At 33.8% G+C, this 19,149-nt stretch overlaps 2 protein-coding genes across 2 annotated transcripts; one reads left to right on the top strand and one right to left on the bottom strand.

The window, feature by feature from the left end:
- Window positions 1–180: 180 nt before the first annotated feature.
- On the bottom strand, window positions 181–4,789 carry Cpsf5 (cleavage and polyadenylation specificity factor subunit 5). The gene is made up of 6 exons (XM_012372879.2): window positions 4,564–4,789; window positions 2,072–2,272; window positions 1,748–1,811; window positions 661–826; window positions 450–564; window positions 181–368 (listed from the first exon to the last, which is right to left on the bottom strand). Exons 1-6 carry the CDS (start codon window positions 4,680–4,682, stop codon window positions 347–349), a joined length of 687 nt encoding a protein of 228 aa, XP_012228302.1. The 5' UTR covers window positions 4,683–4,789; the 3' UTR covers window positions 181–346.
- A 378-nt stretch (window positions 4,790–5,167) lies between these two features.
- LOC105675571 (RNA-binding protein 12) lies at window positions 5,168–19,094 on the top strand. Its single transcript, XM_012372819.2, has 4 exons — window positions 5,168–5,356; window positions 6,905–7,175; window positions 14,172–14,328; window positions 15,231–19,094. The coding sequence occupies exons 3-4, from the start codon at window positions 14,186–14,188 to the stop codon at window positions 17,794–17,796; spliced, it is 2,709 nt and encodes a 902-aa protein (XP_012228242.1). The 5' UTR covers window positions 5,168–5,356; window positions 6,905–7,175; window positions 14,172–14,185; the 3' UTR covers window positions 17,797–19,094.
- Window positions 19,095–19,149: the final 55 nt, after the last annotated feature.

Genomic DNA, 19,149 nt, shown 5'->3' with positions numbered 1-19,149 from the left:
ATCTAGAACTAAACTAACAAAAATATACATACATTTCCAAAATAAGTCAAATAAATTGCAAATTATGTCTTTTGCTATTGACTATTATTATATATAAACACACACACAAATATAGAAATAAAATATAAAAGCTTACTTTAATACAAAGGTTGGAATGAGATTATAGATGAACCAGATAAATTCTACTTAAAAAATGATTTAATGCACAATGCATAATATACATAACATCAGAAATTTTCCAAGTGTCATCCATCATCTCATACATACATCTATTATGTTTTTAATAAATTTTATTTATATTAAATTAAAAAAAGTGTATCAATTTTTTGTTTTCGTAATTTTAATTTTACATATAAATGAAGTTAAACCTGAAACATAAATAATAGCAATTTTGTAAAACAAAATGTGTTTCATCGTAATGCACAATATAAAGCAAATTTGAAAGTTACCTGCACAATGACTGAGGCAAAGATGAAATTATGGGACCGTAACCTTGTGAATTATCGTACAATTCAAATAATGGTGCGGCAACTAATTTGTAATTCTTCGGTACAGCAAATAGAGCTAAACATCAAAATGATTTAATTAATTAATTAAATAATAAAACAGTGAGAGTAATTTATCTCGCATACTAATGAGCTTTGTTAGTTAAATGCATACCTTTTTCTTGCAGCTGTACGAGAAACAGTCTTTTGTGTTCTTTCGGTTTCGTGATGTGTGGCGGTACATATGGATACTGAGGTGGTTCAAAGTTTGGTCGCCACCAATTGCCAATTGTATCTTCTATGACCCATTCTTGCTTCACCCCATCCTGTCGTCCAAAAGTCTACAAAATAAATCCAGTATGTTGTCTGATACTTATATTGATCACCAATGTGTGTGTAAACTATAAGATAAAATACATTCTTCTTCAGTCAGTCCACTAAGAACATGGTTGCACAATATTTATTGTATCTCGAGACACAGCGGGTATTTATTGATATCGATTCTAACAATATTCAAGTTGATCGATGTTTAACATATGAGAATACATTCCAAACCGGAAGCTAATATAAATATCTGTCAAAAGCATATATACATTTTCTAAAGCACTTTTGGTGTCCTATATGGATACCTAATCAAACGACACAAATTATTGTATGTACATTGGTCGTTCTAGTAAAGAATAAGAGCAGAGATTATCAATCTCAAGTTTATTAATTGCCTTGTGGCTTAACAATTGCAGATGGAATTCCGTATAAGCAATATTATATATTGTGCTGATCAGATATATTTTTCCAAGTCCTATTCAATATATATATATATATATATCATAATTGTTCACTGATCTTACAAATTTCAAAGAAGTTGTGACATTTAAAATATTTGTAACATTTACAATCTTCTTGTCGCTGTTCTTGTCTTGTTTTACATTCTTCGTACTTTTTTTTTTGTTTCTCTATAGCACATACATAATGAGAATAAGAACAATGTTCTTAGCCAACCAGATACAATAAAGAACGGTATCTTTATGTATTACGAACATTGAAGTGTCCGGGCATGCAGCACATAAAAAATACAAAATATTATAAGAATAAAAGAGCAAGCCCCTATACGGAGCTACAGGCCCGGTTACATAAGTTCTACAAACATATGTTGGATTTGTACAATAATGATGTCTATAAAGACAAAGTTAGGATCTAACGATATCAAAGTGCCACTCCTAGCCAGCCTGTAAGGCAGCGTAAGGCGTCGTGCTAACTGTTACCTCTGTAAGGAGCCGTTTTAGGCCCTCTACCTCATCTTCTCCTGTATTGAGTTCTCCGCCAGGTCTGTAAAACAACGAAAAAAAAGACAAGTGAAATTTAGTCTTATCACATTACCACATTACAGATATTTATACAAAGTATATATTTAAAAAAAAACTAATAAGAAAGTACTAAATAGAGAATTATATTCTTCCTCTATACATATAATAAAAAATATTTTAGATCCATTTTTTTATTTATACGTTATCAATTATACATAACTCGTATATATCTGTAATTTTTTAAGCATGCGCTACATAATTTTTTTAGCATTTAAAACTTACAATTTGAAGAATGTTGTGCCGAGTTGCAGAAGGAGAACATGTGGCAATCCATGCTCATGTACCAGTAAGACGCCTTCTACGCTTCTCCGCATGCCAATTTTATCGAATTCATCTCTCATGCGCTGAAACCTTGCTGGTACTGATGGATCTTTCTCGAAGAGTGGCTCTTTTGTTCCAAATGTATAGTTTGTCAAAGGATATCTATGGTAAATGAGTTGTATTCTTTTGTTAGGCTCCTGTATGTTTAGTATCTAATCCGTCAGTAACTAAATCCAGCTTCTTCAAATACAGCTTGTGATGCAGTATTACAATATTCAACCATACAAATTACAAAAATATTGACAATGTAACAATTGAAATCAGTTTTTCTTTTACTTTCAATATTAGTTTCCATATTTTAATGTTAACAGTATTTATATTTTTGTAATCTAAGCAAATAAAGAGTATAAATATTTAAATGAGAAAGTCCTTTAAATTATTGAAACATAAAAATATTTTATATTATTAAAGAGCCTTTATCAAACATATTTTTCTTATTTAAAATGCAGTTTATCAGATATTCAAACTTCTATAGCAAAAAGTTATATTTTTGTTCAAAACTTTAATAAAATGAAGTTTTCAAGATCTTCATTCTCTAAACTTTTCCTTTAATAATTAATAATTTCTTGTTTAAATTGTTTTATGCTATGATTTAAACATATATATGTACATCTAACATTACATTTCATATAAATACTGATAATTTCTTTGCCAAATTGTCGCTTTATGTTAAGTTTTACATACGCATATATAAAACAATTTTACACATTGTTATTTAGAGTTTCGTAGTCATTGAATACTTGGTATCATTTGTTGAAAAAATACTAGTATATATTGTAATCAAATTAAATACATGCTAAACTCGATCCATTATTCATTGTTATTTGCGGTATTATGACATTGACATATAATTATATCTTTAACAAGTACTCAATGAATATTGTGAATACTCTATTCTTAAATTTCTACATTACTTCTCATGCTAGGTTGCTTTGTGACTATTTTGCAAAATTATTTCAATTTGTCTCTACATAATTTATTAATTATTTCTTTAAATTTCTCATGAATAAGAACATAATTTCATACTTGTCAACAATAAATATAATTTGGTATATAATGATGTAATTATATAATGATTATAATGTGATATCTTGTAATGATGTAAAGTTTGTTCAAAAAGGACAATATAAAAAATTTTTATGATCACAGAAAGCAACTAAATCAAAGACTAGACATTAATATATGATAAATATATGCAAAAATTTGTATAATATTAAAAGATATTGATCCCCAAAATATTTGTATAGATGTATTTACTAATATTTAATATAGTTATATTTAGCAACATTTAATTTATGACATAAAACATTGCAAATTTCACATGTAATCATGAACACAAATGGTCATGAATATTTCATATACAATTGCGTTTGTTTTAAGAGACTTGAACGCTTTTTTATTACAGACTCCAGAATAATCGCAATGTGTATATATATATATTACATACTATCTTAAAATGTAATATAATTAGAGGTGTGTATGTGTGTGTGTGTGTATGTGTAATTATACATTACCTCATAAGATAATAAGAGTACGTATAGATATAATACATATAATATAGCATATTTTACATAAAATGCAAGAATAAAATCATGAGTAAAACATATATAGGGTATTCCTACCATTGAGCATCTTTGGTTTTACAAACTTAGAAAATAACACAGCCTTGTCAATTTTATACTATTTGTAGTGCACAAAATCTTAAAGTACACTGCGTTTTAAGGATTAAAATAAAAAAGGTGATACGGTGAAAGTTCTTTCTGCTTATCGCTCGCATATCAAGAATCAACAATCGATTCACGGCATAAATGCAAAGACAATTTTGAAAGAATAATTAACAGTTAGATAATTACACAAGTAGAGACTTAGTTTACAACGACAACAATCGTGAAAAAGAAATAATGCTTGACGCTGTGTGTGAATCAAATATCGGTACATTTTTAAGTAACAGCTAATAAAGCGTATGTACTACACGACAGTAGTATCCTAAATTTGAAAGCTTTAAGCAAAGAGTATCATCATAAATTATACACGATACGATGACTCACATGTAAGTTTTATAATAAGTTCTTAAATTCACATACATTCATATAATAATTATAAATATATATATCATATACATTTATATAATAAATGCACAAGCTCGCGCGCGCGTGTGTGTGTGTATAAACTTGGTGAATACGAAATGCTTAAACTTCGGGACTTGGTGCTTAAAGAAAAGATGACCAGCCTCACGATCGATCATCGCGTAAAATGTAACGAAAAGGTTTTAGGAGGGCATAATATTAATTGCAAGCGTCTGTCGACCGGCCATAGTCGTTCTACAGAGGAGTCGAAACACATTATTTCTAAGAAGATTCGTGTGAATAATCGCATGTCGTATTGGCACTTACAAATTAACAGTCCTGTTGATGGTGACTGATTGATTTTGCACTACTTTCCCCTCGAATGAACTGTTGCTTGCTCTTCGCGGCCACCCGCTGCCCTTGACTTGATTCGTAGCCATCGCCATTTTCGTCGTATATACCACTCACGCTCGTAACTGCTCGTAACTACTTCGAATCAGTGCTCCGAAGGACCGCGAGCAACGGCAATGAATATGACTTTGCTGTATTTCGCACTAAACCACACTAGGAGGTTGCAGGTTTGAAATTATAGTTGAGTATTGGAAATCAACCAATCAGCGGTTGTGTTTTAATCTCATCTGGCTAAAGATTCTAGAAAGAAAGTGAACAAAATTCTAGGAACTTTATTTATTCATTATTTTTTTATTTTTGTTACTTTTACTTTGAGTTGTGTAAAACACAATCGATTGCGTTTTGCATTAAGTTTGTTTTGAAAGTTTTTTATTCTACAATTATTACTACACAATGACTTGGACAAGTTATACAATTGCGGCGTATATTACAATTACATACCTCGTTCAAGCAAGAGCAAAATTATGTCATCTTCACATCTAATAATTTCATAATCTATGATCTACGGGGTTCACTCGACCGAATTCACGGCGACGCCAGACGCCCCAGATGCTAGACGACGCGACAGCCATTTCAACGCTCTTCCACGCATACGAACTCATCGATACGCAAGATCGATCGAATTTGTCGCGTTCTCAAATTATCTCGTCGTTTGTAGTCAACGTCCTCTCTTCATGATGAAGCGCTTCGATTTTACGTAACAATTTCGGTGAGTCTAATGTTTTGGCATATACGTTGATATTTCATTCTATATCGTCCAAACGGCAATGACGAATTGCTGGGCAATAGAACACTAAACTGTTTTGATTGTATATTACGTTCTCGGTAATTACTGTAACCTCAAAACACGATTCCTTTCTTGTAAAATTTCGTTTGATTGCACCATTGCATTCGTCGATTGATGATCCGCATTTTTTTATATGTTATAATTCTCGATTCTATAGTTTGCTTAGAAGACGCTTGCAATATGGCGTAGTAGCAAAGCTACAAGATTGCAAATAAAAATTGGCATGAGATACTTGAAACCAAAAAATTTTGATGTCTTGTTTATTCATTGTTACTTATTTATTTTATTATTACTCAAAATTTAAAACACATATTTGTTTGTGCTGAGCAAGAAATAGTGATCCAGAATAAAGGAAATTGTATAGTATGAATTGCAAATTGCATTGCAACTTTAATATTTGATCTAATTTAATTACGCTGTTAAAAAAGAATTTTCAAATATTTTTATCGTGTTCTTATGACTAAATAATAATTGAAATTTTTTATAATAAACAATCATGAAATTTTATTTTGTTTCGAATTTATATATCATATGACTCATATATTAAGACAAACTATTAAATGTTTATTATTATTACTGTTAATGTCCCATCTTTTTGTCGAAAAACCTAGGGAAAATGGTTGAGAATATATGTAGAGGTTATGTAAACAAATTTTTACAGAGAGCTCCACTAAATTCTTGAAATCAGTCAAACAATATTGAAATATAAATAACAAAAGAAAATATAAAGATCCAAGTAAGCTATTTCTTTATTTTTACGAGTTATGGCATTATGATGCAGCAAATAATGCTCAAGTAAATTCTATCTAAAATATTTGATGCAACATGGTCTAACCTAGATTCGATAAGAAGAAACATAATTAAAGGAAATGAGAAGAGAAGTAAAAAGGAAAATATTGTAACATTGTTTTAAAAGCATTTCAAATATTTAAATTAAAGTATCTTTATTTCTCGCTCAAGCATTTAAAACATTTTGGACTCTATTACATTAGTATTTTCTGTTTAATTTTTCATCTTTAGGTGCATAAACTGGTTGTATATTTATATTTTAAAATTAGCTACAACTAGTTCTAATGCTTACATGTTCATGTTTCACAACTACCATATTTTCTTTTAATATTAAATATTTCAATAAATATATGGAAAATTCAGAGATATTTAAGAGAGAAAATATTAAGTCATAAAATGGTGCATTACATTTGAGAATTTATAATTAATTTGTTACATTAATATTAAAATATTTGATATTCAAAATTAAAATTTGGTGCAAATCAGTGATTAATTCTTAAATATAAAGTTGCAAATTTGTTATAGCTAAAAAACATACTAGTGTTGTGAAATATCTTTATGTGTGAATAAATTCTAGTTTAGTAGATAACTGCCTAAGATAAGAAATTGAATGCGAATGTAATTTGTCATTGCTGCAAAAATGTTTAGATGCAGTGAGAAGAAACTTGCTGTATGTTACAGGATCTTAGACTGCTCAGTGTGTGTTAGGTGTCAAGAACAGATTTCTCCTTCTCGGTGGATTTTGTACAATGCCATGGTGCAGATAACTTCTTTTCTTCCTCTACATTTCATTATCCTTCGATGAGTGTTGGTGCTGAATTGCTTTGTTCTCAATCAACTCTTATCTCTCATCCTACGTTTTAGCTGAGGGATAGAGAAAGAGAGAGAAACAAAACACGAGACAGAAAGAGCAAAGAAGAAAGAAGTTTCTGAAGTTACTAAAGTCTAAAAGGTAATGATCAAATAAGTCACGTAATAAAATTAGTTCATAATTTATATAATCCCAAATTTACAAAAATAATAAAGAAGTTTTACAAAACATTTATATGATTGAAATATGGAAACACAATCTACAGTTACAATCAACTATCATACTATCTCTTCATGTGTCCTCCATATAAACTGTGCATAGAATTGTCTCTGCAAAAAAGTACTAATGATACAATTAAACAAGTTAGGAAGGACAACATAACTTTCTAGGATAAAAATCATATTTAATTATTCATATAGAAAAGAACGGATATAAAATGATGTCGTTACCTTCTGAAAGAAAAATCAAAAGAGAACTGTATTTTATTTTTATAATATTTCTGTAAATCCCTAAGCGTTTCTGCCACTAATATCGTTGGGCTGTCGAGCTAGCCGAATTAGAGTAGAACGATTTATGCGAACCCTAAGGATGCGCCTCGTGTACGAATAAACGTTTTTATTACTGTTTCTCCGCTACGACAAGAATGCGCACACGGTTTTTTGTTTTGGCTCAATGATACAGTCCATATTTAATTCAGATTTAAATTAGTCTTAAGAAATTAATTAATATTTTCAATAAGTTTTATAATTACTACGCTATTTTTATTTAGCTTTTTTTTTTATCAAATAAATTAAAGTTGTTGATTCCGAATTAACAACTTTAAGAAAATTATACAATAACTTTTTCAAACAATAAAAAAAGGTAAGTTTTAATTTGGCATCATTGCCTTCATGCAATGATAATTAATTAGCACATGCTTATTTTTCTTCAAAGAAAAAAGAAAAAAAACAAAAGTTAATAATTTTATAATATGCATTTTAATATTTTTGTGGATTGTGAAACAATAAACTTCGGAACATTTAAGACGATTTTAACAGAATTGGAAATAAATGTTAAATTAACATTATGATGAAAATAAATAATATTTTTTCATCACTTTCATATCAAGAAAAATTGATTCTATTTACGAAAAGTTATGAAGATATTTTTCTTAAATTAAAAAAAGGTTTTATTTTAATAAATACAAAATTGTTGAATATTCCCGCTTTTATAATTCTGCTTTCTTATCACGAAATACAGTTTTTCTGATTAATTTTTTAAACCTGAGAATTATCATCTTTCTGTTCATGTTCATTTGTATCTCACATTTGATTTAAGCGTGAAAAGTATTACGAATATGCAAAACTTTGAAAAGCGTGAAAAAAAGATTAATTATAATATTTATAATACTTTAAAGTAATTTAAGCGACAAAGTAAACTTTTGTTCTAGAAAGTTACGTTACGATTATACCATAGGTCATATCTATATAACTGCGTCCTTTATTTTATACACGTGTACATATGCGTAACAAAGTACGCGAACAATCTCTAAATTTTCCCACAGTTTTCGTCCCCTACTGCACTTTCATATATGCTTCTCCCTAAAATACTTTGCGATAACGCACGTTCACGCGTGTTAACATGTAACAGTGAAATGGAACCATCATTATCGCCTAAAAAGTTATGAACAAAGAATTTTAGATGCGAAACAAGGCTACAAAGTGTACTAAAAGTTCTAGATAATTATCTACTAAATAATTCTAACCACTATTAAATTATATTGAAAGATAAAAGATGGAAACAGTAGAAAGACTCAATTTGTGATCTTTGACTTCGACGCCGTTAAACGCCTAAATACCATCTTAACGATGCTCTTGTGTAATTAATATTGTCGGATTGCGACACATACATAACGCAGCGAAGAAGCAGCAACGGATGTGTGAAGTACGTTGATGCAGCTGTGATTTGTCGACTTGCTTTCATCGTTGCGAACGCTTTGGTATTCGATACTGCGCACGATGCATTCAAAATGGACAACGTAGACCGATTTTCTCGGTCTTTTGCACGCATACACGCAAACACACATTACCAACTGAATCTATATCGGTTTATCGTATATATTTTTTTATTTTACGACTAGAATATCGACCCAGCGCTTTAACATTTGTCCTTCGTTGCGTGTCATCATAAAAAGAATTCAACTATATAAATGAGAAGCAGTAGACTTGTGATCATGGCGTGTCGAGGAGAAATCTAAAAATACCTTTCTGTTAATTAATTTGACGTTAATTAATTAGGAGTAATCATCGGCAAACAACGCGTTTCTCATTTCAAACTGTCGAAAATTAAAGCAATAAGCAATTGCATTGCATTGCATTGCATTGTTCATATTGTTCAGACAACAGGCCGGCGACTGTCGCTTTGTTAACATTTGGTTAACATGCGTTCCTAAATGATGTTTAAACTAAACTAAACGTGTGTCGTATCAACTTGCATCTCAGACATGATCCCCTATCCCCAAACTCTCCTTGCAACTTTGCATCTGCGCGAAATTCGCGAAACACTAAACATAACGCATTACAAAAAGTTGATTAATCTTCAATCATACAGAATTCTGGAATTCCATCTGGTATTGTGTAAAAAAAAAAGTTTTAATATTCTCTTTTAAATAATTCGTGAAATAAATAAATAATGTTTCTCCTCGCGTGCCAAATACGAAATTATAAAGATATTAAAAATAATAAGCTGTAAAATTATACATGTAAATTTTAAAAAATGTATAAAGAAAGTTACCTTTTTCATGACATAAAACAAGCCCATAAAATTGTTTTACGTAAAAATAAAACTAATTTACTATGTTTTTATATGATTTTATATTATTACACAACGATTATTTATATATATATCGGTATTGTATCCACATTCTACAAGAGTTTGGAACACATAAAATTTTAGTTTTACAATGTTTTCAGAACAACGATATTAATCTGTTAACGGGGTCATTTCTTGATCAAACCCGCCTCCTATGCGCGTAAAATGATTAAAGACGAATTAATTTATGTTGCCAGAAAATACGCCAGAAACGTGAATATGGCTTAATATACTTCTAATACAAATGATGTAACATATAATTTTTGAATTTTTGCGATGAATTAATTCGTCTTTATTGTAGAAACTTGCTATTATTTACCCACATACGACAGTGTTGCAGGAATTTCGAATAAATATTATTTGAATTCCAACTTTGCAACTTTTCGCTATTTTTGTTAAGAATATTATTCTACCAAACATTGTGATGAAAGATCGTAATACATTTATGCTCGCTGTATCGACTTTGAAGAGCTCGTAGTAAAACAGTCGACAACAGTATAAATAGGTTTTACATTTTCGTCACTCCTAAGTACTGCAGAGTACTTTTGTCAAGGAGTGTACTGAGATCAAATGAAACCTCGAAACTGATGATGTATGTTATGCGGATATTTTTCTTCCCGCCCCTCCGAGGAAGGTACTACTCTATCAATGAATAGGATAATTGCGGAAGAAACGTTACCCATGCGTACGACGTGATCGATCTGTTCGACTCGAGAGAGCATTTACGAGAATATTTTCAAATAAAGTACAACCTAATCGTCGAACCTTTTCTTCTCGATCTCAACGAAAGGATTCAGCAGTTCATGGCAGGTGGGGAAGCCCGAAGAGACGGAACGCGAACGATGTCATCGTGCTCGTCGACAGAAACGCGTGCTCTGAAACAGCAGGAGATGACTTGCCGATTACTTCGATCGGGAAAGATTAAACGGGACCATCTTCTCTTTGCAATTCGGAATTTATTTCAGATAAGATCTCCGTGTATGCGCGCATGGACCAATCTGAAAATTCCCTGCAGTATGTTGATTAGCGTTTCGAATCCTACCATGCGGTCTTTTTGGTCATGAAACTATCCTAGTAAGCAAAATGTTAGGAATATACGGGCAGTTTGCAAGCTGTAATATAAATAAAATAGAATATTTCAAATTTGTGTGAAATAACAAACTTTGCTATCAGTTTCCGCTATTATGCTCCTTAAATAGATTCTGTTGGATTTCTATCGGTATTCTCTGTCGACGAAAATTGCAGTAGACCCTTCGTAAAATCTATTCTCGACAAACTTGTCTGGTTGTCTTGGATTCTAACGCGTGTGAAAATAATCATTTCGTCGTAGTTTCGTTCGTCTCGTGTGTCGAATCGTTCGTTTTAGGACAAATATTAACAATATATCGTTTTTTTTTTTATGATAGAATAATGATTGATAATCATAGTCTCGCAACGACGTAAAGAGTAATATATCGATTACAAACACGATCATCAGAGATTGCTCGACTACTACCTTGTGGCATGAAAATTACCAGTTACGTGGACTACCTGTAATTACGGTCGCCTAAAGTGCGACGGCTTTCGGATAATATGCACAGAGTGAAAAATGCTCGACGCGCGAAAATTGCTTCACATGATTGCTCTATAAAAGTGAAGAATTAATTTCTTTTCCATTTAATTCGCCATTTAAAATACTTTCAGATTGAACTTTGTTTCGGTCAAAAGCCGATATTTTTTTTATGATATGAATTTTTTCCATCTCTTGTATCCATTAACTTGGAAATCAAATTGCAAACTCACTGATCAATCAATGTCTATGTTTATTCGTGTAAATTATTTATCCCGCGGTTAATTTATGATTTAGAGCAGCTAACTTATTTTATTTAATGATTGATATCTACATTTTTACGATTTAGAACACTTGAAAATCCATTCTGGTACAATAATCGATATTTACGCTTTCTCACGAATAGAAATTTCTCTCTCACGAATAACAATTCTCTCCTCGCTAATATATTATTTATAACATTAACATTTGAAAATGAACTCTGTTCAAAATTGATATCTATACGTTTACTTGTGGAAATTATTATTATTTTTTATGTTAACCGGCAAAATATTAAGAAATCAAATTTTTTTACTCAATAGTTGATATTTATATTTATTTATATATAGAAATAATTTCCTCGTTATTTAGTTTTATATCTTAAAAGTCAAATTGTACTTTTGACTTAAAGATCACTGCCTATTTTGACTCATGACTTCTTTATTTTATATTGGAATTTGATATATTTATATTATTTATATTTACTTGATGTTAAATTTTCATAGTTGAATTTTACAATCAATGCAAAGCGTTTTACGCATTATGATTTAGAGTTTTCGTTCACACAAGATATGTTTGAAGCTTTCAGTTTTTACGAGCGTGTCTGTGTCTAGAGAATTTACGATCAGTAAAAAAGAAATAAGAACTAAGCTCAATGATTCGATTGTTGACGTACAATCGTAACACGTGTGGGTGTTTATATGTTGAAGCGTTCCTCTGCCAAAACTTTAGCGCCATCAGAATTCGCTGTAATAATAAAGCTGGCAAGTACGCACACATATGCTACCGTGACACACATTTCAGATATCTTTTACATTTTAAACTGAATGAATATCTGGATTTAAAAATATAAGAGACAGTCTGCATATGTTTACGTTATTCTATTTGGATTTGTCTGATGGCAAGATAAAAATGAATTTCTTTTCCTGCTTATGCGGGACTGTCAATTTTCCAAATCTGTACCTTTTTATTTTAAAAGAAGATTGTTTATCAAAGACATTTATGTCTATTGTTGAGTTGTAAGAATTAATGAAATGATTGATGAATGAAATATTACCTAATGTGTTTATAACACTCACACATGGAAAACGTTATCCCAATATTTTCAACATTAATTTATAGCAATTTAAAAACAATTGATCAAATATTCACAGCTGAATACAATAAAATCTGCATTTTACAACTTGTTCAATGCGTATAAATCGCGAATGATTATATTCTTATTGATGAAAGAGTCTATTGCACGACTAAACAATTATTCAAATTACTGAAATACATATTAAAAAATGCACCTTTACACGCGATTAAACGTGTATGTTATTTGTAGAAATACTGGCTCGAATATATCTTTAAATCTAATAAATCCAATTTTCCGACTTGCTTACATGTTTATTCTTGCATGACTTTTCCGGTTCGGCACGCACGATTAAATGCAAATGAATATAACAAGATTGCAATAAATTACATACAACAATATCCAATTGCCTATTCATGTTTTTGCATGAAAGAAATTAATGGAACAACGATTACTTCAAAACAGAAGACCTACCAGAAGAAAATTATTGACTCTAGTGTATTATGCGATTAAGAAGACACTTCATCACGTACTGTCTGTGCAGTCTGTGCAGTCATATTGCTTTAATCAGCGGTGTGGAGAGAAAGTTATTTGCCTGCGAAGCATATTGCGCAAGTCGCGATAAGAACACGTTATGCGCGACATGAGAAATACGCGCTGGTACCAACTGCTCGAAAATCGAAGAGCATTTTTTTACTTGACTCGTTAGAGAACTGGCACAGAGATTAGAGAAGACGTGAAGGAGAATCGATTCATTTCGAAGATAAAATTCATTTCAGTTAAAAACGAGATATAAAAGATGAATTGCGCTAGATGCCTTTTATACGAGTGCTGAGATTTTAAAAATATTTTTAAATTTATTTTTTACAACTATAATTATTAACCATTAATTATTAATCGTACCATATTAAATATTAATCGTACCATATTAAATATTAAGCGTACCATAAAAATAATCTTGTGTGCAAAGAATAATTAAAAACAAATAATTAAATAATCAAGATAAACATAATGTAATAAGTATATAGTATATGAATAATTTTATATATATGAAAAATATTGCCAAAGAGAAAATAAATGATATTATTAATGCAACAAGCGTGTAATATATGATAAATAATTTCTGTAAATATATTAAATCTTGTTATGTTGCGATAGAGAAGTTAATATATAATACGATAATAAAATTAATATAAGATATATACATCAATAAAAGATATATATCTGAAAAGTGCATTTTTATTTCCTTTTTCTATAATCACGTATTGCACTGAGAATATTTGTCCAACATCCTCAACAATTAAACAATTTGCCAACAACGTGACTTGGACTATCGCATTCATAGTCACATCAAGGGTGTCTATTCCCCGTCGTTTAATTTCGTTGCTTCTCGGCTCGGTTACAGATACTTCGAAGAAAATGAGCGTCATAATCAGACTGCAAAATCTGGCGTGGTCCGCCAACGCATTGGACATACGCCAATTTTTTAGAGGTCTGAGTATTCCAGAGGGTGGCGTTCATATTGTCGGCGGCGAGCAGGGGGATGCGTTCATCGCGTTCAGGTAATTACAAACGCATGAATCAATCGCTCTAAAAAAAATGAGCAGTATAATGAATGCGTTTGCATCTTCTTTTTTATGTTTACTCGACATCCAAGTACTGCGACTCAGAGATTTCTTGCGATTATCAAATTATCTTTTACGATGTAACATCGACATAAAATATGAAATCATAAATCTACAACTACAAATAAATTTTATCTTTAAATGGGATTTTATATATTTATCAAAATATTTTTATTAATTGCTCACGCTTCGTGCATAATATATTTTTACAATAATCTTAATGACAATTTGATAGATAAAAGATAATAAGATTCTTGCTGATTAATTTCTAATTAATTTTACTTCAACTTAAATCATAGTTATTTACGATATTATTACGGTGGAAAGTTTAAAATGTTGCCGCACACAAGCTATTGATATATGGATGCACAGAGAATTAATTTCTAGTTATTACTGAAGCTTGTTATTAGCCACAGTAATAGTGTAATAATTATTCAACTTTTTACGCATCGTCGCCTTAAAAGCGATGCAAGATTTTCTTACACAAGACCCATTATTTACACGCGTATAATATCTGTTATGGAAAACACATTAACATGGCAGATTATTATAATTTATGACTAAGATAATTATATCTTTTTACGTACACAACTGGAACAGTGCAAGAAATAAAGTAGGCAATTTATTTGGAAGAAAAAACTAGGGCATTAATAAGTTTAAATTCTTAGCAAATTTATATGCTCGCATTGATGAGACAAATCGTAAAAAAATAAATAGTATTTTTTAATAATATAACAAACGCATAAATAATTTTATGTAATAAAATAAGAAAGAAATTAATGAACTAAACTGAAACGGAAAACCGGAAATCTCACGGAAACATCGTTTCGCTATTACAGCACCGATGAGGACGCTCGCCAAGCGATGATGCATGATGGTGGCAAGATAAAGGAAATGAAGATTAAATTGCTGTTGAGCTCGCGCACCGAAATGCAGAAGGTGATCGAGGCCGCTCGGCAACAGACTTTGAATTTACAATGCATCATACAATCCACACCGGCGGTGGCAGTGCCGCCCACTGTGGTTCCTGGCAAGCAACCGGGTTCCCCGACCGAAAATAGGAGAGAAAAGGATAACGACAGCGAGTCGGGCAAGGACCGAAGGGACAGACGTGACCGGTCAAGATCGCGGGATCGCTCACGATCGCGCGATCGTGATCGCGATCGAGATCGTCGCGATCGAGACCGCGGTCGGGACCGGCGACGGCGAGATCGCAGCAGATCGCGAGATCGGGATCGCCGTGATCGAGATCGTGGTGGCCGAGACCGGCGACGGCGCGATCGCAGTAGATCGCGTGATCGCACGAGGTCGCGTGATCGCGACTCGAAGAGGAACTCCACGAGCGATCGGCGCAAGGATACCAACGAGGAGGACAACAGCGATATCGTGTGCGTCGGCCAATTTCACAAGGACAAATCGTCGACGGCTACGACGAAGAAACCGCTCGTAGAAAACGGCATATGGGAAGTGCCACCGCAGACGCAGATGCAGGCCGCTTTGTTAGCCCCGGGTATTCTAGGCGCCAATGTCGCTGCTTTGTCTCAGGATACGGATGCGCAGCGTTCAGCTATAGCGAGCTTCAGCACGCCTGTGATAGGTCAGCAACCGATGCTGCAATCAAATCAGTTCTCTATAAACGGTCTGAACGGTGTCGGCAGCCTAATGCAATCACACGTGCAGGCGTTCGGACAGACGGTAGGTATGACAACGTTGTCGCAAAATCTGACCACCGCCAGTCTACCCAGTCTGGGCGGCCTTGCGACTCGCTCCAAGGAATCTTGGAGTCAGAATGAACAGGGCAGAATAGACCAGACCAATCGATTCCGATCGAATCAGTTCAACCAAGAATATAGCAGCGGCTTCCGGGGTGTCAGGCAGAACAGTCACATTCTGAATAAGGTGCAGGATCTCGAGAGTCGTCGCAATCCGCACGCCTTTCAGGCGACCACGACCAGTTTCGGAAACTACGACAACGATCGTACGGCGTCGTATGGCAGGAAATCCGGAAATTCATCTAGGTTTTCCAGCGACAGCAAGAACGGAACTAGCAGTAGTAGCAGCAGCAACAGCAGCGGCGGCACTGGCCATTGTGTGGAAGTGCGCAATATGCCGTTGAATGCGACGCACGCGGATTTGCGTCACGCGTTCCAGGGTATTTATATTAGGAAAGATGGCATGAAGATAATTAAGGATAACCACGGTAATCGCGTAGGTATCGCATACATCAAATTTAACAAGACCGAAAGCAAGGAACTCGCGCTGGGCACGACGAGATTCGTACGAGCCTCCGAAGTTGAGGTGCTTCACCTAGACGAAAGTATCTTCGACAAAGCGATGAATTCTTACTCGCCTGCCGACAAAGAGGACAGCACCGAGGGCGATATCAGAAAGTCCGCGTGCATCCTGCTAACCGATCTGCCGTCCTTCACCAAGCAAGTCGACATAGCCGAACTGTTTCACGACTGGAAGATCAACGATCTTCTCTTCATTAGCAGCGGCAAGGAGGCCGGGGCCTCCAATCAGTGCATGGCTTACGTGCAATTTGCACTACTCGAGGACGCCAAGTCGTCGCTGAGCACTCCGCTCAAGATCGGCAATAAGCAGGTGACCGCGACCGCCATCAGTGAGGAGAAATTCGCGCAGGCGAAGCGCGAACACGAGCAGACAAGTCTGAATCTGGCGGATTGCATCCTGATGCGCGGTCTGCCGTTCCAGGCGGGCGACCGCGATATTTTCGACTATTTCTCGGATATCGGCATCGTACCAATGCGCATTCACACGATGCTGAATCAACAAGGCAAACCGGGTGGCGAATGCTTCTGCGAATTTGACTCGGTTGAAAAGGCGGAACGCGCGCTTACGAAAAATGGTGTGCCGCTTGGCAAGAATGTACCCACCATCGAATTGGTACCTCGCTCTAAAATGCTCGAGACCCTTGGCATGATGGAGATGCAGCAGACGCAACAGACACAGCAGCAGCACTTCCAGCCGATGCAGGAGCAGCACCAACGACCGCCGCGTTTCGGCGGCCCGATGGGTCACATACCACCACGCTTCGGCAACACCGGCTTCGGGCCTCGTTGTCCGCCGGGCATGATGGGCATGCCGCGGCATATGATGGGCCGCCATCCACCATCTATGGACTGCGTCGAAGCTTTCGGCAAGCCCGGCTGCGTGCTATCGCTGGAGAACGTGCCGTTCAAAGCAGATATTCATGAAATCATCGAATTCTTTGGCGATTTTCACGTCAAACGAGAGAATGTAATTCGGCGTTATAATGAGAGAGGCATGCCGACCGGGGACGCTCGCGTGGCCTTCTCCTCGCCGAGCGAGGCGCAACGTGCGCTCAAGGAACTCAAGCACTGTAAGATGCGAGAACGCACTATATATATGAAATTAGCGTGAGTTTCGTCGTTTCGTCGTGCGGAAAGTGACGATAGTACGTGAAAAGACATCACAGTGTGATGATATCCGGCCGAAATAGACATCTGTCGCATGAGAATCTTCCTTTGTGTGAGTGAAGAACCAATACAATATCTAATATCGAAGAATGTGTCTTCTTAGAACTGTAATTTAAGAATCGATTTTATACTTGAGAATTCTTGCCAATAAGCACCATCTGTATAAAGACACTACACAATGAAACGTCTTCATGTGAAAGATCATACTTCCTTTTTCATGCGAAAGGTATATAAGGTAGAGTCGAAAAGTAAAAGGACATTTAAGGAATTAAACTCTTTAAAAAAGTCTCTTTATTCTTTGACTTTCGTAGAATATATATATATATATAGATTTAAGAGAGAAATTTTTTAGCTATTAAGATTGCGATTACTATATAGCTCAATTTCAGTTTCTTTTTTTCACAATTGAAAACGTTCAACCACTTCTTGTGCAATTGTCGTCGAGGATTACATTAGCAGCACGATTCTAGTATTAAGTGATGAATAGAAAAACTCACTCGTCGCTGATGACATTCCTTGAACGACGATACACGGTGACAACGGGAATGTAAATTAGTTCTAGCAGGTGTGGAACGAAAAGATATATTATAAGTATAAAAAAGTTTCAACTATTTTATAAACTTTGCAATACACCAAATAACGTTTTAGTTATGAAAATGACGGAAGCAGAGTACAAAGTTAGCAGTTTGATTTGTTACGCGTTTAGTTTGCGTTTGCTATAGTAATACCAGGACGAGCGTAGGAGTCGGGCGCTAAACAGCGGCGACAATAGGGAGCAATCTGCGCAACATATTTATAAGAACGAGTATGTACATTATATGTATATGTATGTAATGTTATATATAATATGTGTGGGTGATATATATATATATATATTATAAGTACAATATAGATGACGCAATATATACATAACATAATTGACACAGATTGAATATCTTATACATGTATAATGTACATATTTGTGACAAATAATATATGTATATTACGTATATTATATGTATATAGTAACTATGTATCATAATCTGGCGCAACGATATGTACATCTACCGCGACTGAAACTATGTAAAGTAAGTTACAAAGAAATAACACATATTAATAAATTTATAAATGCACATGATCACACACGACATACATACACACACATACACACATGCACACATACACACATACATATACATTGTCATAAACTAATGTTATAATAATGAACACTTGAAGACTTCAATACATTTTTTTTTAATCTGACTGATTGTTTTAATTGAATTTTTACTTGAAACTAGTAATTCTTATTAATATATGT

The sequence above is a fragment of the Linepithema humile genome, chromosome 5, assembly GCF_040581485.1.
Source record: "Linepithema humile isolate Giens D197 chromosome 5, Lhum_UNIL_v1.0, whole genome shotgun sequence".
NCBI classification, from domain to species: Eukaryota; Metazoa; Arthropoda; class Insecta; order Hymenoptera; family Formicidae; genus Linepithema; species Linepithema humile.
This window is presented reverse-complemented; position numbering and strand designations above follow the sequence as displayed.

Excerpts from the sequence above, each read along its gene's own strand:
- Cpsf5 (XM_012372879.2), bottom strand. The coding sequence starts at position 4,682 with ATGGCGATGGCTACGAATCAAGTCAAGGGCAGCGGGTGGCCGCGAAGA. Across the intron at positions 1,812-2,071 it reads GGCACAACATTCTTCAAATT|ACCTGGCGGAGAACTCAATA; the intron begins GTAAGTTTTAAA and ends GTTGTTTTACAG. Across the intron at positions 827-1,747 it reads TAAAACGGCTCCTTACAGAG|ACTTTTGGACGACAGGATGG; the intron begins GTAACAGTTAGC and ends TTTATTTTGTAG.
- LOC105675571 (XM_012372819.2), top strand. The coding sequence starts at position 14,186 with ATGAGCGTCATAATCAGACTGCAAAATCTGGCGTGGTCCGCCAACGCA. Across the intron at positions 14,329-15,230 it reads GATGCGTTCATCGCGTTCAG|CACCGATGAGGACGCTCGCC; the intron begins GTAATTACAAAC and ends TCGCTATTACAG.